This window comes from Cyprinus carpio, chromosome B22 (assembly GCF_018340385.1).
Source record: "Cyprinus carpio isolate SPL01 chromosome B22, ASM1834038v1, whole genome shotgun sequence".
In the NCBI taxonomy this organism is placed as follows: domain Eukaryota; kingdom Metazoa; phylum Chordata; class Actinopteri; order Cypriniformes; family Cyprinidae; genus Cyprinus; species Cyprinus carpio.
The window spans coordinates 1442680-1463191 of record NC_056618.1 but is presented as its reverse complement, the minus strand read 5'-3'; the positions used below and the strand labels follow the sequence as shown (position 1 = coordinate 1463191).

Genomic DNA, 20512 nt, shown 5'->3' with positions numbered 1-20512 from the left:
TCTTAAGTAGAATAATATAAACATTAAATAATATCAATCGTCTACATTCACTATATTATCCAGCCTCTGCTGTAGCTACCGTGACCTAAATTCCCAGAATGCATTGCCGCTGTGACGACACATTGCCATCCTCTATACTGTATGTAACGCAGTGCACAGAAAAACTTTCACTTGATCATGAACACTCGAAAGTATATCAAATTATAGATATTTCAGGTTTTGTTTTGTTTTAATAATTACATGTTGCAGTTGCAGCTAGTGTAAAGAAAAGACATTAATGGAATACCCCCCCCCCCCCCCCCATTTAAAATTTGAGTTCCATATATTTCTAGAAGGGGTAATCTATCCAGACTAAATGTCTGAAATATTCTTTCAGATATTTTATTTAGTTAAGTACTAATTTAAAGCTTTATATAGATATATTTATCATGTCTGTGAGGCATGTATTCGCTGAGTTTCGGTTTATTTTTGTGAAGTGCTCCTGTTCAAGACGAGATGGCAGAAAGTGTATCATGTTTGTTTTCTTTATTTTATAAAAGCACAACATTTTGTTGATAATGTGAGTGAACAAAATTAAAAGTAGACCCTTTACAGTTGCGAATGATGAATTACTCTTACCTCCATGCCTCCATGTCCAGCAAAGCATTCTTTAGCTTCCACTCTCTGCACAAACTATTGGATATAGCGCACATTTATCTAGGTTTAACGTTTAAACATTGTTATATGATTGAACTGTTTTAGTATATCTATTGATTTTATTTTAGGCAAGTCGTGATGATTTGAGAAGGTTAAATTGATCAAACATATATGATCCGCTCACTGTCTGCTGCTGACCGCTTGGTCATTACTTTAAAAAACAAAAACTTATATTTTACGGGAAAAAAAAAACTGCTCCAAACGTTTTTCGAAATTAACTAAAAAAAAAAATGAAATGAAATATAATCACTTTGCCATTACATACTAAACTGAACAATTTTTAATAGCTGAAACAGTAGTATAAGCTGTTTTGGGAGAATGGGGGAGAAAAGGCGGGCTCGAGTATTATAATTGCTTGTAGATAGAACGCGATCAGAGACAACTGTAGTTTGTACATGAAACAAAGATCGGTATTGTGCACAGGAGAGACAATATGTTGTGAAAAGCAATTATTTTATTGAATTATTGAAGTGTGGTGTGAGTTAAGTAGCGCACATGGAGATTGCTGGTGTCTGCCATCTTATGTAAGTTGTTTGCCGCTGTGCTTTAGAGTTACCAACAACTCAAACGAGGTGATATGCTCGCTTATGAAACCAAAGAGTTGTAAAATTTGACATAACAAAACATTAAAGTGTCATGGTTTATTTAGAGTAAATAAGTCATGCTTGGACAGTGAAAGTACTCTGGAAAGTGGTTAAACAGACAAAGAATAATGTAAAGGTTCAAATTAAATTTAACATTGTTTATTTTTTGTTATTGAGCAAACATGAATGTTTTCATTTGTTTGTGAACAACAGGGAAAGTTATATAGAGCATTATAGAGCATTTAGAAAATGTTTATAATACAGTAATACAGCCATTCATAGATCAATAGATAACACAAAATTGAGCTGTTTCATATGTGATTGACTTTATACTGTCATATCTTTTCTTGCAGATTTGCATGCAAACAATCTTATTAAATGTGTTGCTCCAGAAATGATGCCTGCTCCTTTCTGTATGTGTAACATATTTTCGGTGAGCCAGCCAGGAAAATTAGAGCAGCGTGATGAATAGGGCCGTGCAGTTAATCGAAATCGAATCGCAATCGCGATTTGAGACGTTGCGATTTGCTAATCGCAAAGCCTGCAATGTGGACGCGATAGAACGGGATAGTTTTTGTCAGTACATGAACTTTATCTTAAACATTTTATCTCCCCAACAAAATAATTTGAAATAAGTTTCTAATGTATGTTCGCTATTTCCAATTCAGATGACCACACACACAGCCTGTGTCTCTGAATGCTTCTCATACTCGCTCCACTCTGCCCCACGGAGCGCAAATTATGGGAAGCTAAACACACCGTAAGTAGGATGAAACAGTGTGGTATTAAAGTGTTTGCGCAGCACTGACCGGTCATCGGTGCGGCTCAATGGACCGAGCTGCACGACCGACTTGACAGCGCTGAGAAGACATGTTTACCAGCGCCGGCGCGAACATTACTCTTCTTATAATAACGTTTTATGACAGATGGCAAACCAACTTTTGGTGCATTTACTGCCACCAACGGGGCTGGAGTGTGAAGCACTAATAAGTAACGAATATATACATATTTATACATGTAGCCCTCCCGGCTAGTAGAATCTCACAAGTAAGAAATCTATCTAGGGGATCTTGAATTTACCCACTACCCCGGTAAAGGCACATTCTCTTCAGTCACAGTACAACTATAACCCAGATTGTCAGATTTATGTTTCTTCTTTTTCTGAAAATAATAAATGAATAAACCACTACTGTGTTTCCCTTTAGATAAAAAAACCTATTAACAAATCAATTACCCAGCTGGGATTTTCAGTACACAGATGGCGCGCTAGTTGGAGCTCTTTGATGCAAAACCAGAGTACTCACGAATCAGGACAACAAGAATTCCAGTTGTAGAATAGGAACCTCAAATCCTTACTCCTTGCCGAGATGATAACCAGCATCCATGATGACACATCCCACGACGACGCTTGAGTGGATCTCCATGAACTCCTCCCTCCTCGAACTGGTTAGATGCAGCCGCGAAAATCAATATAGATCTCCCGATTTCGACGATGTGTGATCCTCGTGCTAGATCTCCTCCTCATGCGAAACGGAAAAACACACTCTTTCGCCAAACTCTCTCGAAATCTTCGTTTTTCGTGCTGCAAACTGACTCGTGACACTTTCACAGTTCACACCAATCTCTCGCGCAAACTTTCATCACCAAACGGCATTTAAAAAAATGTCCGTGAACATTGATTTCTCTCAGCTGTCAGCCGAACTGCAGCTCATCCGCCAGAGAGAGAAAGAAGGAAGGCCAACCAAAAAAACCCCCCGAGTTTTCTCTCTCAACCCCTGCACCTCGAACTTTCTCAGAGGTCAAAGTACACAGTTCTCATCGTCAGACTGACGCTCTCAGAAAACACAATTAAATGAAACCATTTATGATTTGTTTTCATTTACACACACATATTTGGAAAAAAAACTTTTATAAACATGTCTCATATGAACATGAGAGAGAAAAAACTAAAGTCCATCAACACTTTGTTTGCGTATGAATACCATTTCAAGTCAAAATACAAATAATTAAATTATCTTATTTATAAACAATATAAATGACAGGTATACATTTAGAAAACCCAAAACATTTTTCCTAGGTCTCTACATTTATATATAGAAATTCTCCTGATTAATCCTATTTCTTTAATGTATTTAACAATACCATATATTTTACCTTGTTCTGCATGCTCTTTCAAAAGGCTCGACAAATTAAATGATTCAACACCCTTACTTCCCATGTTTCTTATTATATAAAATATATATATATATATTTTTTATTTTATTTTGTACTTAGTTATTATTGTTATTGTAGTCAAGTTCTACATTCAGCACAATATTGCCCATTTTAAATATGACATATTATTAAATAGTATATATTTGGGATTTTTGTTGTCTCTAGTAAAGAGAACGTTGTTATTTAACTTTAACATCGTAGTTTTATATAGGCTAATGGATACGATTTGTAAGGCTTTTCTCTACACTCCAAATTAAATAGATAAATAAAATTTAATTAATAAAAAAAAACGCTTTAAAAATTGGGGACAGTGTATATAAATTCAATATGATGTATTTTGAATTTTGCACTGCATTGTGTTTTAGGTTTATCAGAAAACACAAGAAAATTAACCATGATTTTATTACACTAACCTTTTAACCATGTATTTGTAGTTAAACTGTGGGTTAAAAAAATGACAATCAATCCATGGTTACTGCACTTTTACTATAGTAAAACCAGTGTTAATGTGATAAAAAAATAATTTCCTGACAGAAAAGTATCAGTAGGTCTACATTTTACTATTTTTTTCCAAGTATAATCATATGCTACAGTTACACAAATATCCTTAAATGTAAATTTACTTAAAATATGCCCCATGATGAATGAAACCATAAAATATTTTAATTCTAAGAGGATAATGGAAGTTTCTGACTACTTAATTTATACGTGCTTCAAAGTAGCTAACACTACAATTGTAGAAACGTAGAAATATGAAAGATAATAAGCAAAAGAAATGTAATAACTTAATACTGATCTTCATTATATTATGTGCAGGAAAAAAAAACACAAACTTCTGCGGAGAGTAATGTTCGCATACTAGATTAAATCACTCTCTGTTTAATATAGGAAAACATAAAACAGGTTGATGTATTACTTGTAATCAGGCAGAAAAAAAGCACGTTTTAATAAAATGTAAAAAAAATATGAAAAAGAAAGGTTAAAACTCATTAAGGAAGTAAGAAACATGGGTGTTGAATCATTTAATTTGTCAAGCCTTTTGAAAGAGCATGCAGAACAATATAAAATATATGCTATTGTTAAATACATTAAATAATTAGGATTAATCAGGAGAATTTCTATATATATATATATAAATATATATATATATATATACTTTTTGCTTATTAGTGCTTCACACTCCAGTCCAGTTGGTGGCGGTAAATGCACCAAAAGTTGGTTTGCCATCCGCCATTAAACATTATTCGAAGAAGAAGATTAATGTTTGCGCTGCACTGTTGTAACTGATCAGTGGTGTGATTAGTTCACGCAACGCTGTTAGTTTAGTGGCGCTGGTAAACATGTCCTCTCTGCGCTGTCAAGATGGTCGTGCAGCTTGATCCATTGAGCCGCACCAATGACCAGTCATCACTGCGCGATTACTTTAATACCGCACTGTTTCATCCTACTTTCGGTGTGTTTGTCTTCCCATAGCGAATCCTGCATCACGGATGAGATATACACTTGCTGTACACACGCAGCCTGTCTCGTAATGCTCGTTTATACTCTCCCGGCTCCCCACCGCAAATCTCCTAGAGTGCTGGCAGTATGGATGAGGCTTGATGCACGTGCGCAACCTGTGTCAACTCACGTCTGGCTCCGCATCTAAAACAAATGTAAATTCAGTCTAACTGTTTGCTAATTTCACTTGGATGTAATGAAACATTCAGCAGATTTTCCACTTGTTCTTAAAATATAAATTAAATTATTTAAAAAAAACTTAAAAATTAATAAATCAGCCTATGTCACATATGTAGTACTTTAATAATTGACTAAAGAAATAGTTATTTATTCATAAAAAATAAAAAAAAACTTTCCTATGAAATTCAGTAATTAAGTTAATTCTGTAAAAGTAGTCATATAATTATAAACTTGCCTGCTGAAAAAAAACAAAACAAAAAAAAACAATAGAACCCCTCCCAAAACACAATAGAACATTTAATGGATTTCAGGGTTATAATGGGAATTGTATTGTTTTAATGTAATCTATAATGGTGTCTGTGGTGGATTCTATTGGTGTGATGTAATCTGGTAGATGGGAAACAATAGAACAACAGTAATTCCTATTGGAATAATGCCTAAAACAAAAAGGAATTTTGTAATGGTTTAATGGAAACTACTGTATAAGAATTTCTGTGATGGTTTCTATTGTTTTTTTTTTCAGCAGAGTAATGATACTCATACTGTGCTGCACATTTTTGACAAAATTGAGCTAAAGCTTGTCTTTGCAAATTTAAGATCGCAATCGCAATGTCTGTCAAAAAAAATTGCAATTAGATAATTTCCCCAAATCACACAGCCCTAGTGACGAAGACTACCTCTTCATTCAGAGATGAGCTTAGTTATGGAGGACAGCCAGCACCTTCATGGCCAAGTGAGCACCGAACTCTGGCAATTAGAGGAGGACCATCTGCAAGATGTTTGTCATTACCTTAAATGTGATGTGTCCTCAGGTAAGCCCAGACGGTGGGTCATTAAGACAATTAAAAGCATGTTGGACGAGATGCAGGAGAACGAGATGGAAAGTGAAATCATTCAGTGCTTAAGAGATCTACTGTCATTCATTAATGAGGTAAAACAAGGCACCACTGATAAAGAAGTGATGGTAGAGAAACCAACTCAAGTAAGAGGGCTGGAAGAAATGTATCATTAGCCCCTTTCACACTGTACGTTGGACCCAGAAAATTGCCGGAACATTGCCAGGTCACCTTCTGTGTGAATGCAAACACGTCCCGGGATTGATTCCGGGACTGATCCCGGGTTGGGGACCTAGTAACATTGCCGGGTTCAGCCCACAAAAAAACACTGTTTGAACATAACCCACAAATAATCCCAGACAGCAACATAGTGTTGGCCCAGATCCGGCCCACATTTTGGCCCCGCATTAAATCGATGTGGCCCAGATGTGGGCCTGATCTGGGCCGAAACTGCTTGCTGTATGGGATGCCATGTCATACTCTTTTAGCAGGTGTTTTGAAGGTAGATCAACGTTTGCGATGAAACAAATATGTGCAAACTGTAACGAAGCAGAGATCAGTTAGTTCCTCACTTTCCGCGCTGAAGCTGAGATCGTTCGCCAGCTTAAGTGAAAGTTAACGTGCCTAGCATTTTCGACTCGTACATTACACGTCACACCCTGATATCACGTGTATTCACGGGACCTTTACGGGTTGTGTGTGAATGCACGCACATATTCCGGGTAATCCCTGGCAGTGTGAAAGTGCAAAATCTAGCGACCCGAGAACAATTGCCGGGACACATTACCCATGTATTTTCCGGAATCGCAGTGTGGAAGGGGCTTTAGCGACAAAAAGAGGAGGAAAGTTACTGTAAGACTGAAAAGATTATAGACAGTCACAAGCCTTTTAAAAGTAAAACAAGTTATGATAAGAGGATTGAACCATCTCAGAAATGTACAGAAGTGACTCTAAGAAGAGAATTCATGATCTTGGGACAGATAGGAGAAAGTGGACAAAAAGAAAAATTTCCTACCCTAGTCTAATTTACCAGATGGAAGCGGGATTAGAAAAGGGCCACGCTGAGACTGACATAGTAGAAGCAGTGGTCAGGGCTGTCACTCCAGTGTTACCCCTGAGAGATATGTTGTAGATTAAGCATAGTCTGATGATCCAGTCATTATACACCATATTAAAGGGCCACTACAAAGTTGACAGCACAACTGCTCTGTACCACCAGCTCATAAACATATCCCAAGAACCCAGAGAGTCAGTTCAGAATTTCATCTTCAGAGCAATTGAATTGAAAGGTAAACCTCCCCGCATACATGAGATCCATACTGACCCACGAGTACTCACCTGCCCGGGCTGTGCAGTCAGTAAAAGAGCCTGGTATGGCTATGGCCATCAGAACTGTAAAAGGAAGGGAATCTTAAGAATGCCGTAAGGTCAGTAATGAGGTTCCAGACACTCAAAGGCTCATGGAGCAGCTGAAAGCTGAAATGAGACAGATGGTTACAGCTGCAATGGAAGCAAATAATAAGACTTCTTCACCCCGGTACAGAGAAGAATGACAGCAAGGCTGTAAGAAGTGTAGGAAAGGACAAGTAGGTGAAAACTGTTAACATTGCTTCAAATGTAGACAAGTAGGCCATTTCTCACGTGGATGCAGAGTACAGAGCTCACAGTCGGGAAACAACCAAGGACTGAGACTGGGCCATCAGTAGTTCTTCCTGAAGTGTCCCATTCCTTGTCACCTATAACTGCTGGAGACTGCACAAAATAATCAGCCATCTCGGTTGGCTGCATCAAAAACTTGGCATTTGATTCAACCTCAGTAAAAGCCACTACCAATCTCTGTACAGTGAAGTATATTCCACCTTAACATGACTCACAGCTCATTAAAATGATTGGGAAGCGTTGCATGGTCAACTGCCGCCTGAATGGTCAGTTGATGGAAGCGCTGTGGGATACACTGACTGGTCTTGCAGCAAACAACATGGAAATTCTATTAATCGGGTGGGTTGAGATTAATTTCCAGCTGAATGGAGGACACTTCTCAGCACTATTGTTAAAGGTACCCATGTTAGTGTCCAGTGATCTAATAGTAGCTGGGGACCTGATTATTGGGTACAACGTCATTGAAGACATGAAACAGATGGAAGACATGCCTGGGCATAGAGAGAAGAAAATGCTAAACACTATGAGTTCTGAGTTCTCGATCACCGGTGAGGCACACACACTGATGAAATTGATCCGGAGTAAGGAGCAAGACATAATGGTGGGGGTGATGAAAATCGGGAGGAAACATGTGTACTTGCCTGCGAATCAGGTTACCACCGTAATGGTCCGTGCTCAATTTTGGAGCTCAGTATTAGGGCAAAGAACTGCTCTTCTCACCCAGTGAGGTAAACCCAGTTTTAGATTTAGTATTGAGTGAAGCAGTGGTAAATATTCCTGCAAGACACATAAAGTATATACCAATATCAATTGTCAATGAAGTAAAACACAACACCACCCTGCAGAGAAACCACATTTTGGGTCACTTACAATCTGTAAAAAACCTGTGGCAGTTCACCCCACTGGAACTGAGAACCCCCCAGCAAAGAGACAACTTGTGAGTCAGCCCCTGAAATGACCACTGATAATTCAAGATGCAAATCACTGCTGTCTGCATGGGATCCCCCTGAGAATCTGAACCATCTTACAAAAGCTCAGCAGAAAGCTGTGAGAAAAGTGCTGAGAGATGAGTGTGAAGCTTTTGACTGATCACCACCCAATCCCTAAGATACAAGACATGCTGGACGCATTGAGTGGAAGCACTGGGTTTTCTGTTTTGGACCAGGGGAAGGCCTACCACCAGGGCTTCCTGGATGAGGATAGTCGGCTACGGGCAGCATTTATAACCCCATGGAGGCTGTACCAATGGATAAGCATTCCAATTGGGCTGAGCTCGGCACCAGCCGAGTTCCAAAGAAGTATGGAAAGCTGTTTGTTAGGGCTGAGGGACACCATATGTCAACTCTACCTAGATGACAACTTGCAGCAGCTTTGAAGATCATTTGGCTCATGCAGTTTGGTGTTCCAGTGCTACAAAAAGCATGGTGTAAAGATCACCCCCCCAAAAAAATATGAGCTCTTTAAACACAAAGTGAGGTCCCTGGGGAAAATGGTGTTTGGTGAAGGTTATACGATGGACCCAGCGGAGATTGCCCCAGTGCAGGCCTTGAAGGAATGGATGCCGTCCACAGTGGGTGACCTAAGAAAGATGTTAGGGTTCTTGTCCTATTACTGTTCTTATATCCCCAACTTTTCATGCATCACCCAGCCGCTGTACCAGCTACTGACAGTGAAAGAAAATGGTTCAAGTGGATCAGAAATGGTTGTGATAGAAGAAAAACCTACCCAGAAGAGGAAAGAAGGCAATTTGGCATCATGGACACACACTGTGTGGAAACAGACCCATCAGGCAACATTTAGCAACCTGATAGATCATCTTGCAAAACCTCCAATCCTGGGTTTCCCAGATTACACTCAGTCCTTTGTGCTACACTGCAATGCATCCCAGGAAGGATTGGGTGCAGTATTGTATCAACGCCAGAATGGGAAGATGGTAGTGATAGCTTACGGGCCCAGAACACTGAGCACCCCAGAGAAAAATTACCACATGCATTCTGGTAAGCTTGAATTTCTGGCAGTGAAGGGGACTGTTTGTGAGCGTTTCCATCATTACTTGTACTATGCACCATCCTTTGTTGTCTGCACTGATAACAATCCTCTTACATTACATCCTCTCACCACCACCAAACTGACTGCTACTGGGCACAGATGGATTGCGCTGCTTGCCGACTTTAACTTTTACATAAAATACCGGTCGGATAAATGTAATGCTGATGCGGACGGTCTGCCACGCACGCCGCTAGACATCGACAGGTTTATGGAGCAGTGCACAGAACAAATGCAACCAGAGGTGCTTCAAGCTGAGTGGTGGTGGAGTGTGAAAATCTCTCACAAGGCACAGGGTTGTTTCACTTAAATGCCTTGAGTTTAATGAGAGAGAGTGACCAGTGTGACCTGGGTCCACCACTGACCCCAGCCCAGATTTGATAAGCTCAAGAGAATGACAGTATTGTTGGGAAAGTTCTGAAATACAAGGACAAGTTGGGAAGTTGTGGCCTAATGGTTAGAGAGTTTGACTCCTAACCCTAAGGTTGTGGGTTCGAGTCTCTGCCACTGGTCCGGGTATGTGTTCATGGTGTGTGTGTGTGTGTTCACTGCTGTGTGTGTGCACTTTGGATGGGTTAAAAGCAGAGCACGAATTCTGAGTATGGGTCACCTTACTTGGCTGTATGTCACTTTCACTTTCACTTTCAAAGATCAGCGACTACGTAGAGAGGCAGTGAAAACGGAACATCCTGATGTGGTAATGCTGTTGAAACAATGGTTCAAATTCTGTGTGGGTGAAGATAGAGTACTGTGAAAGAAAACCAGGCAAAGAGAACACTTGCTCCTGCCAAAGTCTTACCACTCCCTGATTCTAACTGAACTACACCAAAAGATGGGTCATCTGGGTGTGGAGGAAACCCTCTGCCTCATTTGAGAGCGCCCTTACTGGCCAAGAATGCAGATAGATGTAGAGCACTTTGTCACCAAGGTATGTGAATGTCTGACAAAGAAACACCTTTAACCCTTAATTCACACCACGTATCCAATAAAAATGATCTCGATAGACTTTCTTTATTTGAAAACCTGCAAGCAAGGTTTTGAATACATTCTCATGGTGATGGATTACTTTACTAGATTCTCACAGGCTTATGCAACCAAAGATAAATCAGCAAAGACATTTGCAGAGAATCTCTTCAATGACTGTGCTTTAAAGTTTCGGTTTCCCTGTAAAATCCAGAATGACAGGGGCAAAGAATTCAACAACAAATTGCTGAAGAAACTGGAAGAACTCTGCAGATCTCACACAACACCTTACCATCCACATGGCAATGGACAAGTGGAGCGATTCAATCACACTCTATTGTCCATGCTCCGTACTTGGAAATGATTCAATCACACTCTATTGTCCATGCTCCGATCTTGGAAATGCAACTCCAATATTTACCTTTGTCTTGTTTCTTCTCTTGTCCCAAAACCTTCTCGGGTCATTTATTTCACCCGTTCGTTTTGCGCTTCACAGAACGTGCAGGCAAAGCATAATCATGATCCATAACTAACGTAAGTGATTGATTGAGGTATAAATACTAATATAAACAATATAGATATAAAATATAATAATCTCGATCGAGGCTAGCTACTACTTTTTCTTCTTCGTCTGTTCTTTGCTTCTGTTGGCTCTGTGTTCACCTTTGTATTTGGCGGTTCCGCTGTGTTCCGCAGGAAGTTAGAGAAACTAGAGAGGTCAAAGGTTATATGACGCCATAGACGGGCGACAAAACGGAAATAAAGAAACGTGCCGTGTCTTCTAATTAAACTATAATTTTCTCCGGATTTGAAAGTTTGTGGAAACTGTCGAGATAATGTAAGTACACAACTAAAAAATATATATAACATAGATATAGTGATTTCTGCTATTTTTAAAGCAGAAAAATTACATATTGTGCCTTTAAATGTGTTGCTCCAGAAATGACACCTGCTCCTTTCTATATGTGTAACACAGTCTATAGTGAAAAAAGGAGCTTTGTTTTGTTCTCACACGATCTGTCTGGGGATTTAAAACCAAACATTTAAAACCAAGTCAGTGCAATAATCTGCAATTTTTTTTAGTTTGCTAATAGTTTAATTAGACACAATGGTACCTGATTTTTAAGCATTATAAAATCGACCCAGAGAAAGTATGTTTTTCTCATGCAGAAAGAAAAAGAGTCACTGAAAGTGTGACAGTTTGTGAGTCAAAGTGAAACCTGCTGTGGTCTCATTTATTTATCTGGAACAAAATGTGGTTTCATTTGTTGGGTGGACAAAAATCTTGTGCATGAGAGTGCACATATGTAGTATGTGGGTGAAGGGTTTCTTTTCTTCTGCTGACATGAATTCCACATAAATCAAAACTTTTTTTACAGTGAAATAATATAAGCAATTCATCAATACCAATGTGCTAAAAAACAGTTTTCTTCCCTTTCTCTTTTCTCTGTATTTGAAATTATTGTTTTGACTTTTGTAAATATTTTACATTAACATTTATGCATTTAGCATATGATAGAGGAGCATAACTAATTCATCACACAGCCAACCATGTTCACACTCAGCAGGCACACAACTTCATAAGATGTTGATATTCGGTTTAATTTCAGTTGCATCATCGGGTGACCAAAATTCAATGTCAAGTCAACATCTATTGTCAATGTTAATTTGATGCCCAATTCTGACATCAGCTGACATTGATATTTGTTGTTTTTAGGTTGTGTAACCAAAATACAACTTTAAATCAATGTGAAATTGGCGTCAAATTCTGAAATCGACCCGATTTTCATTCTCAACCAAAATGCAACGTCTGTCCGATGTCAACCTGACGATATATTGACATCCTGTGCCTGTTGGGCAGTATGCAGGTGCTTCGTGACAAAAAACTTGAAATTTTTGTCCTAACTACCCAGCATTCACATAATACTGTTTTCTGATTTTATTTCATTGGATACAGCAAACAAAACTATTTTAACTACCTCTGTTAAAGAACGCTTTCCGCCAATAAACACTCCAACATAACCACTGCAACCACAGCTATATGTACAGACTAAAGTGTCACATCCTGCTATGGGAGGATTCACATGCAGCGACTGGTCACTTTGACTGTTGTCATTGTGTTTTGAGTTGTTGACTGTTCGGCAAGTGGCTTAAAAATGGTCCATGGATTTGTTTTGTTCTGTTTATCTTTGTTCAGTCTTGCTGGTAAGTAAAAAGCTATTATTGAAATTAGCAAAGGAAACACAAACTGTGGGGGGGGGGGGTTCTTCTCCTGTCTGTACGATTAAAATCCATTTAAAATATTTACCAATTGGATAAGTAAATTAAAAAAGCTAAACCAATAGAAAGTTTCTTACTGTATGAATTTTCTATCTGAAAATTGCTATTGCTGCTTTTTTGTTTTCTTCAGCTGCGTTTGGTGTTGAGACAGATGAAATGAAGTCAGTGTCTGTGATGGAGGGAGATTCTGTCACTCTACACACTGATACTGAAATAAAAAAAGATGATCTGATTCTGTGGAGATTCGGAGCCGAAGACTCTCCCATGGCTGAAGTCAACAGATCAGCCCAGATCATCTCAGTATCTGAAAGTACTAAAGGATTCAAAGACAGATTGCATTTGGACCCCCAAACTGGATCTCTCACTGTCAGGAACATCACAACCGACCACTCTGGAATTTATAAAGCACAGCTCATTGGAAATAAGATGATAAGAAAAACGTTCAATGTCACTGTTTATGGTGAGTTAAGAACTACAGACTCAACACACAGATCCAGCTGACTTTATTTGTATTTGGCACTAATTTATATATTTCTCTGTTGTCATTAAAGCATCTGCTCAACATAAGCTATAAATTATAACAGTACATATAACTTACAAATATTATAAATATCAATTACAATGTAGTCTTTTACAGGAATAGTTCACCCAAAAATGAAAATCTGTGAAACATTTACTGACCCTCAGGTCATTTATGAGTTTGTTTCTTCAAAGGGAACAGATTTGGGAAAATTAAGCAATCCATCACTTGCTCACCAGTGGATTCTCAGCAGTGAATGGGTGCCATCAGAATGAGTGTTATTATGGACTTATATTGTGGCCAGAAGCAATGGTTTAAAGTTTAAAAGTCCTAATGATGGATTTAGTTTTTTTTACGAACACTGTCTTTCGCTACACAAGATGTTAACTGATGGACTGGAGTCATGTGTAATCTGGAGTCAGGTGAAAAGGTTTTTTTTTTATCAGCTATTTGAACTCTCATTCTGACGGCACCCATCCATGGCTAGTGAAGTTAGTGAGTTATGTAATGCTAAATTTCTCCAAATCTGTTTCCATGAAGAAACAAACTCATCTACATCTATTTTTTTTGGGGGGGGGGGGGGGGGGGGGGGGTGAACTATTCCTTTAATAGCGAGGTGTTCATGAACAGTTCATGAACACTTCCTTACAACATTCAAATCTACAATCTTTAATTTAGTTTGGAATAAAGCCGTTATTCATCTTTTTTTTAAATGTAAATGTTTCTAATCTTTTGTAGCTCGTCTGCCTGTTCCTATCATCAGCAGAGACTGTTGTTCTTTGTCATCATCTTCATCATCATCTTGTTCACTGATGTGTTCAGTGTTGAATGTGAGTCATGTGACTCTGTCCTGATACAAAGAAAACCATTTATGGTCCAGCATCAGTGTTTTTGATCTCAGCAGCAGCGTCTCTTTACATCTGGAGGTGGAATATCAGGATAAAAACAGCTACAGCTGTGTGCTCAACAATCACATCAGCAACCAGACTCAACATCTGGACATTGGTGAACTCTGTCAGATACACTCAGGTAACATTAGTGTTTATTTATGTAAGTCATCAGCATCAGTCATTTTGTGTGGTTTACTTTTTACTTTTCTTTTATCCCCTCAGACTCAGAATGTGTCTGCTGTTGTGACACTACTAAAGCTGTGATCCAGCTGGTCATCTCTGCTCTGGTGGGTGTGGCTACTGTTGTTGTTCTGGGTTTTGAAATCACATCCGGAAAAGCTGAAAAGAAAAGACAAACTCATACATCAACTTCAGCCCTACACTGATTCACTATTAAAACAATCAATTTTTTTCTTTTGTACCTGTTTTTGCTTGTTTCTCTCAATTTTTTTTTTTTTTTAAGTGGTTACAAAGGAATAAGTGTTTATTTTTTTTATATGCATTTATTATAATTTAGGTATAGTCAATGTGTGAGTAGAAAATAGCTTTTTCTAGGACACTGATATCTTTAATATTATTGGCCAACAAAAAAAATAAAAAATTGAAAATCAAATGGAAAATACAGTATATACAAAACGGCGCCTATATTTAAATCTATATTGGGGATCCATCTATGGTAATTTGAAATGAAATAATCAGAGACAAGAAAACTGCACCTTTATTCATTTGTTTGTTTGTAAAAAAAAAAAAAAAAAAAAAAAAAAAATTTTTTTTTTTTTTTTTTGTGGGCTGGGTAGAAAATGGATAAATGACTTAAAAATTTGTTTCCACATGTCGGCAATCATAAGACGCCTCTTTCAGCCAATTGGTCAACCAAAGCAGTTCTGTTTTAAAAAAAAATAAATAATAATAGCTCCTTCTTACTGTACAGGGCAGGTCCTAGATTAGATTTGATTTTCACTTTTTACAGAATTGTTTTTTTCTTTTTTAATTATTAATCTGCACCCATCCTGTTTTATTTAGCTGAGTTAAATCCATGTGGTTGGCCAATCAGTGGAAAGTGGCATCTCATGACTGCCCACATGTGGCAAAATAATTTATCCTACCTGTGAACCACAAACAAGCACACGTCTGCAGGATGTCTGTTAAAGATCACTTCATCTGGAAATCATCTGCTGTGTACAAACAGCTGATAAATGTCCACAAGTTGTCAGTTTTATGTACATCCTAAATCATAAACATCTCAAAGACATTTTCTAAATATCTATTTGACATCTGATAGAAAACGCCCTATAGACATATTGTAGATGAGCAAACACTCAAATAAATACATCTTGCAGTTGTAAATGTCAAAATGCCAAAACTAAATGTCAAAATGTTTTATTGAAGGTGGTGTGAGCACACAGTAAATGATTGTGTTAGAAAGTAAGTGCCACCTCTAGGTCAAAGTTGAAGGTCAACTATTTTTTGTCGAATTTCCTCACTTCTTTTAAAAAATAAATCTGTAAAATCCTATTAATAAGCTAACTGTACTGTAAGTTACCTTACAATGTAGTTAAAATTTACAGATTTTATAGTAAATCTGTGTTTGCATTGTATATAACGGTCAGAGGTTTACCCACAATTTATAGGAGACTTACTTTAAAAGAAAAAGTTTATTATTATTATTATTATAAAATAGTAATTATAGTAATAAAATTAATTAATATTTTGTCCTTGATGAGGCTGAAATGACCTTCAGACCAAAGTTGGAGCATTTCACTTACATTATAAAACTGTTTACAGATACAGATTGTCCACTAGAGGGAGGAAAAAAAACGTTCAGAAATGTGGTTTTGTTCATTAACACTGATCAAAACTAAAATGTAACATGCATTGTATATAAAAGAAATATCTGCAACACAGGCAAGATCACAGTTAATAGCAACCTATTCCATAAACAGTAAAATAACCAAAACAAAAATGTTAAAGTGAATAGAAAGATGAACTGTTACGTAGTGTTCATTTAAACATTTTAAAGGCTCAAGAAAAGTAGAGAAGTTTTATAAAAATAAAAAGTAAAGGATAATGTAACAGTCACTATACACGAGTGTTTGCAGTAATCTCTCCATTCATTAACGTTATTGTCTCCTCTGGCACATTCCCTCTTTTTTCTGAGGAATCTGTAAAAACAAAACAAAGATTATTATTTGAATCAAAAGATTATTGTCTGAAAAATTAAGCTCAGATTTGGTTTATTTTACATGAATTAACTGGTCGTTTCAGATGAACTAACTTGTTGTGTTGAAGGATCTTTATTCGACTAAATGATTTGAGCTACTCACCTAGGACGATAAATGTCTTGGAAATCACATTTCTCCCATTCCTGGAGATATTTAGTTTATAAATTCCAAAGTCTGTGTGTCTGATGTCACTAATTGTGAGATATCCATTCTGTTGATCCATCTGTACTCTGTTTCTGAATGTCTCATCATGACCAGTACCATCAAAATTGTTTTGTTCATTCAGCCTGGCAAAGACAATGAATGGGTTTGTGCTGTCTGTGTTTAATTCTCCAAACCTCCACTGCAGCACATCAAAACTTTTTACTGCAGTAACGCCAGTGTTTAGAGTGACCGTCTCTCCCACATTCACTGATACTGTCTTCAGTTCATCTGTCTCAGCCAAATCGTCACCTGGAGAACCTAGGCAGGGAGTAAATATTCAGTATAACTATTGTATATTTTTAATAACTACAGCAGATACATTGTTTTTTTTTTTTTATAAAACATTTGATGACAGAGAAGGGCGAAAACCAGATGTCAGTATATTAGATCAGTGAGTTAGGTCTTTAAAGTGACAGCAGCCTAACCTCACTGCTTTTGTCCGAATAACTTTTTTAGCTTTAATTCAAATCAATGTATATTTTCATTCATACGGTACTGAATTTTACATTTGATTATTAGAATTTTTAAGGTGATTAGAATTTAAATAGCTGTTTATTTTATTTGTAACATTCAATTGTGTTTATTTGTTCAATTCATTGTAATTTGTATCTTTGTTCTGACTGTTTTTTTTTTTTAAATACGCTTGAGAAGTTTTTACTCATATTAGTAAGGCTAGTAGGGCCAACTAGTTTTTACTACAAAGTAGGCTTTAATAAACCAACACGGATATGATATATATTTTGCCATAGTGCTACTGGATGCAGTGTCTTACCATTGTTCATCTCAGTGTATTCTTGTTTAGGGGCCTGGCCTGTTTAAACACAAACCACAGACTTGAGTAAATCAATTACATAAATGTTGTAAAAAATTACATGCTTGCACAATAAAGCTCATCTTGCTCTATTAACTTTTAGTAAACTTGCCCGGTTGATTTGTTTTCCTGTATTTCCAGTAGATACTGAGCATCCCAACTGCAGCCAAGACTAGTACAGTAATTACAACACTAACGCAGATCAGCACCATGTGACTTAAGAGTAAGCCATCTTCTGGGATTAAACTTGATGCATCCACTGTAAAACAGTAGATCAGAGAGAGTTAACAAATAAAACCTCTGATGTGCAAGTTGAAAAATTGAGAATTGCTGTACCTGAACATGTGTGACAGAGTTGAGTGATGTCCAGATGTTGAGTCTGGTTGATGATGGGATTGTTGATCACACAGCTGTAGCTGTTTTTATCCTGATATTCCACCTCCAGAGGTAGAGAGAGACTGATGCTGAGATCAGACACACTGATGCTGGACAATAAACTGTTCCCTTTGTACCAGGAGAGAGTCACATGACCCACATTCACCACTGAACACAGCAGCTCACATCTGGACGCTGATGATCCTGATGGTGAAGGACATTGAGAAGAATTTCTGGTGATGACAGGAACCGGCAGAGGAGCTGAAGATGGAAATATCAGAATAAACAGATAATAAAAACTCCAAAATTGTGCAGTTGAGTTTTACACATATCTATTTACCAGCATCCATGTCATCTCAGTGACTAGAAAATAAACCATAGTACTAAAAAAAAAAAAATGTCAGTGAGAAGCATCCTTGAGCTTGGGAAAGGCACTATACAAATTAAACATGTTGTTGTTGTTATTATTAAAAAGTAAAAATGCAATTGTAAAAGTTATAAACATGACTTATGTAAATTTCCTCTAGTTTTGGCTCTCTGGGTCGCTTGCCACAAATTACACATACCAGGCTGTGACTCGGGTCTCATTTCACCCTTTACAAAAGAAACCAGATACTGTACATTTAGCTTGCCATTGTCTCCAAGAGGATATATGAAATCAACTACAAAAAACACACAAAAAACAATAAAACAGAACATAATTCATTACAGATTTGAGTGACTACTACAGTATTCTCAAACTGGTTCAATGAAATCAACTACAAAATACTCACCAGAAACAATGATACTGAACGTCTTTGGCGGGACCTCTTTCCCACCAACGGTCTGCAGTTCATAAAGTCCAGAGTCTTCAGTTGTGGTGTTTGTGACGGTCAGAGATCCACTCCGATCATCCAGCTGCAGCCTGTCTCTGAATTTCCCATCAAGAACATCATTGTATACTGAGATCTTATTGACTACATTGTTGATCTGAGCTATACGAGTGCGGCCAGGTCCAAATGTCCACAGTATACGTTCATATTTCAGTAAATCAGTAAGATCAGTGTGTAGCGTGACAGAATCGCCCTCCAGCACTGAATTCACAACATCACTAAACACACCTGGAGAACAAACAGAAACAGACTTGAGGAAATCCAAATGCTTATCAGCTAATCATAGCCTATTTGATAAAGTTCAAAGGGTTAGTTGTTTGAGGGAAATGGTAGTATGCTGATACGGACTGCATATGTGTAATTGGTGGTTGATAAATTATGTAAATATTACGCCTACGCGTATCGCTCAACAATAAATGGACACATCTAGCTTGATTACAAATGCGTAACCTCAAGGAAAGTTAAAGTGAAAGTGTAAGTCTCGAAGCTTTCTAAATACTCACCTTTTGCGAGCAAAAAGCATATAAGTAAAACTGAGGTTTTCATTTTCGTGAGTTATGGCATTTAATGAAGATGCTGGATGTAGTGAGTAAAATGTTACGAGTGTTTAGTCTTTAACTAACTCGTATCACACATCCGCGCTGACAGCGAAAACACCCTTTTCTGACTAACATTTTTGGTTGTAACCGACCTTACAGCGCTATGTAGAGTTATTTTATACCCATTGAGACTCATTTGTGATTTATATTCGACTTCGGAATCATATTCCTGGATATTTCTCTTCTGAGAGAAGCCTGGCGTTGAGAAGATCGGAAGTGAGATATTCGATACATGTCAGGAAGTTATTAGTTCTGTGTGATCCTGAAGGAAGGACATTGACTCACGTCGCCACCTACCAATGCAAACAAAACCATGAACTTTCACTGTTTAGAGCACTAGCCTACTATCTATCTTGTCCAAATGACTTTCCCAAATACATGCAACCACGTGATATTCAGCTGAAATAGATGTTTCAATAAAATAAAGTATTTAACTACATCACACGTGTTGACTAACTCATCGTGTGTTTTGTGTGTCCTGGAGGTGTCTTGCAGTTCACCTGATGAACACTTGTGGGATACAGCTATGACTTCTTGTGGGTGCATACTGTATACTAGGCCAAACTGAAATCAGTTTAACCCCAAACCAACCTGACATGTTCTTCTAAACATTATGGTCTCATTTTGAAAACTTTATAATGAGAACAAAAATGTTATTGCTAGTTGGTTTAATTTTCATTATCACGTTCTATATGGTTGCAGCAGATCAAGAGAAGATCTGGAGCAGATCAAGTGTGTGTGTGTGTGTTTAACTGTGAGCAGCTTCTGAGACAAAATGAAACCTGCAGTGTATCTGACTTTTTTTTAATCTAAATGTGGTTTTGTTTTGTTGAGTGGACGGAATAGCTCGTGTTTGTGTGTCTATGTTGCATGTGGTTGAATGGCTTCTTCCTGTCCTTGTAACATGAACCACATAATTTTTTCCTGTTAATATAAATAAACTAGATAAAGTCATATAGATAAAGTAGTTAGTCTATCAACACTATTTAATGCTACTCACAATTAGGTGTCTATTTTCCGATGACTATTTAACATTTAATAGAGAAACAAATGAACTATTA

At 37.5% G+C, this 20512-nt stretch overlaps 1 protein-coding gene and 1 pseudogene across 1 annotated transcript; both read right to left on the bottom strand.

The window, feature by feature from the left end:
• LOC109062242 overlaps positions 1 to 20512 on the bottom strand; it is a 995865-nt pseudogene that overhangs the window by 892698 nt on the left and 82655 nt on the right.
• zgc:171601 (SLAM family member 9) lies at positions 15733 to 19804 on the bottom strand. The gene is made up of 7 exons (XM_042748986.1): positions 19356 to 19804; positions 18754 to 19080; positions 17942 to 18241; positions 17718 to 17864; positions 17567 to 17605; positions 16693 to 17052; positions 15733 to 16530 (listed from the first exon to the last, which is right to left on the bottom strand). Exons 1-7 carry the CDS (start codon positions 19396 to 19398, stop codon positions 16448 to 16450), a joined length of 1299 nt encoding a protein of 432 aa, XP_042604920.1. The 5' UTR covers positions 19399 to 19804; the 3' UTR covers positions 15733 to 16447.

Coding starts and splice junctions, on each gene's coding strand:
- zgc:171601 (XM_042748986.1), bottom strand. CDS start 19,398: ATGAAAACCTCAGTTTTACTTATATGCTTTTTGCTCGCAAAAG. Junction 19,081..19,355: donor ATGCTTTTTGCTCGCAAAAG/GTGAGTATTTAG, acceptor TTTGTTCTCCAG/GTGTGTTTAGTGATGTTGTG. Junction 16,531..16,692: donor CAAGACATTTATCGTCCTAG/GTGAGTAGCTCA, acceptor TTGTTTTTACAG/ATTCCTCAGAAAAAAGAGGG.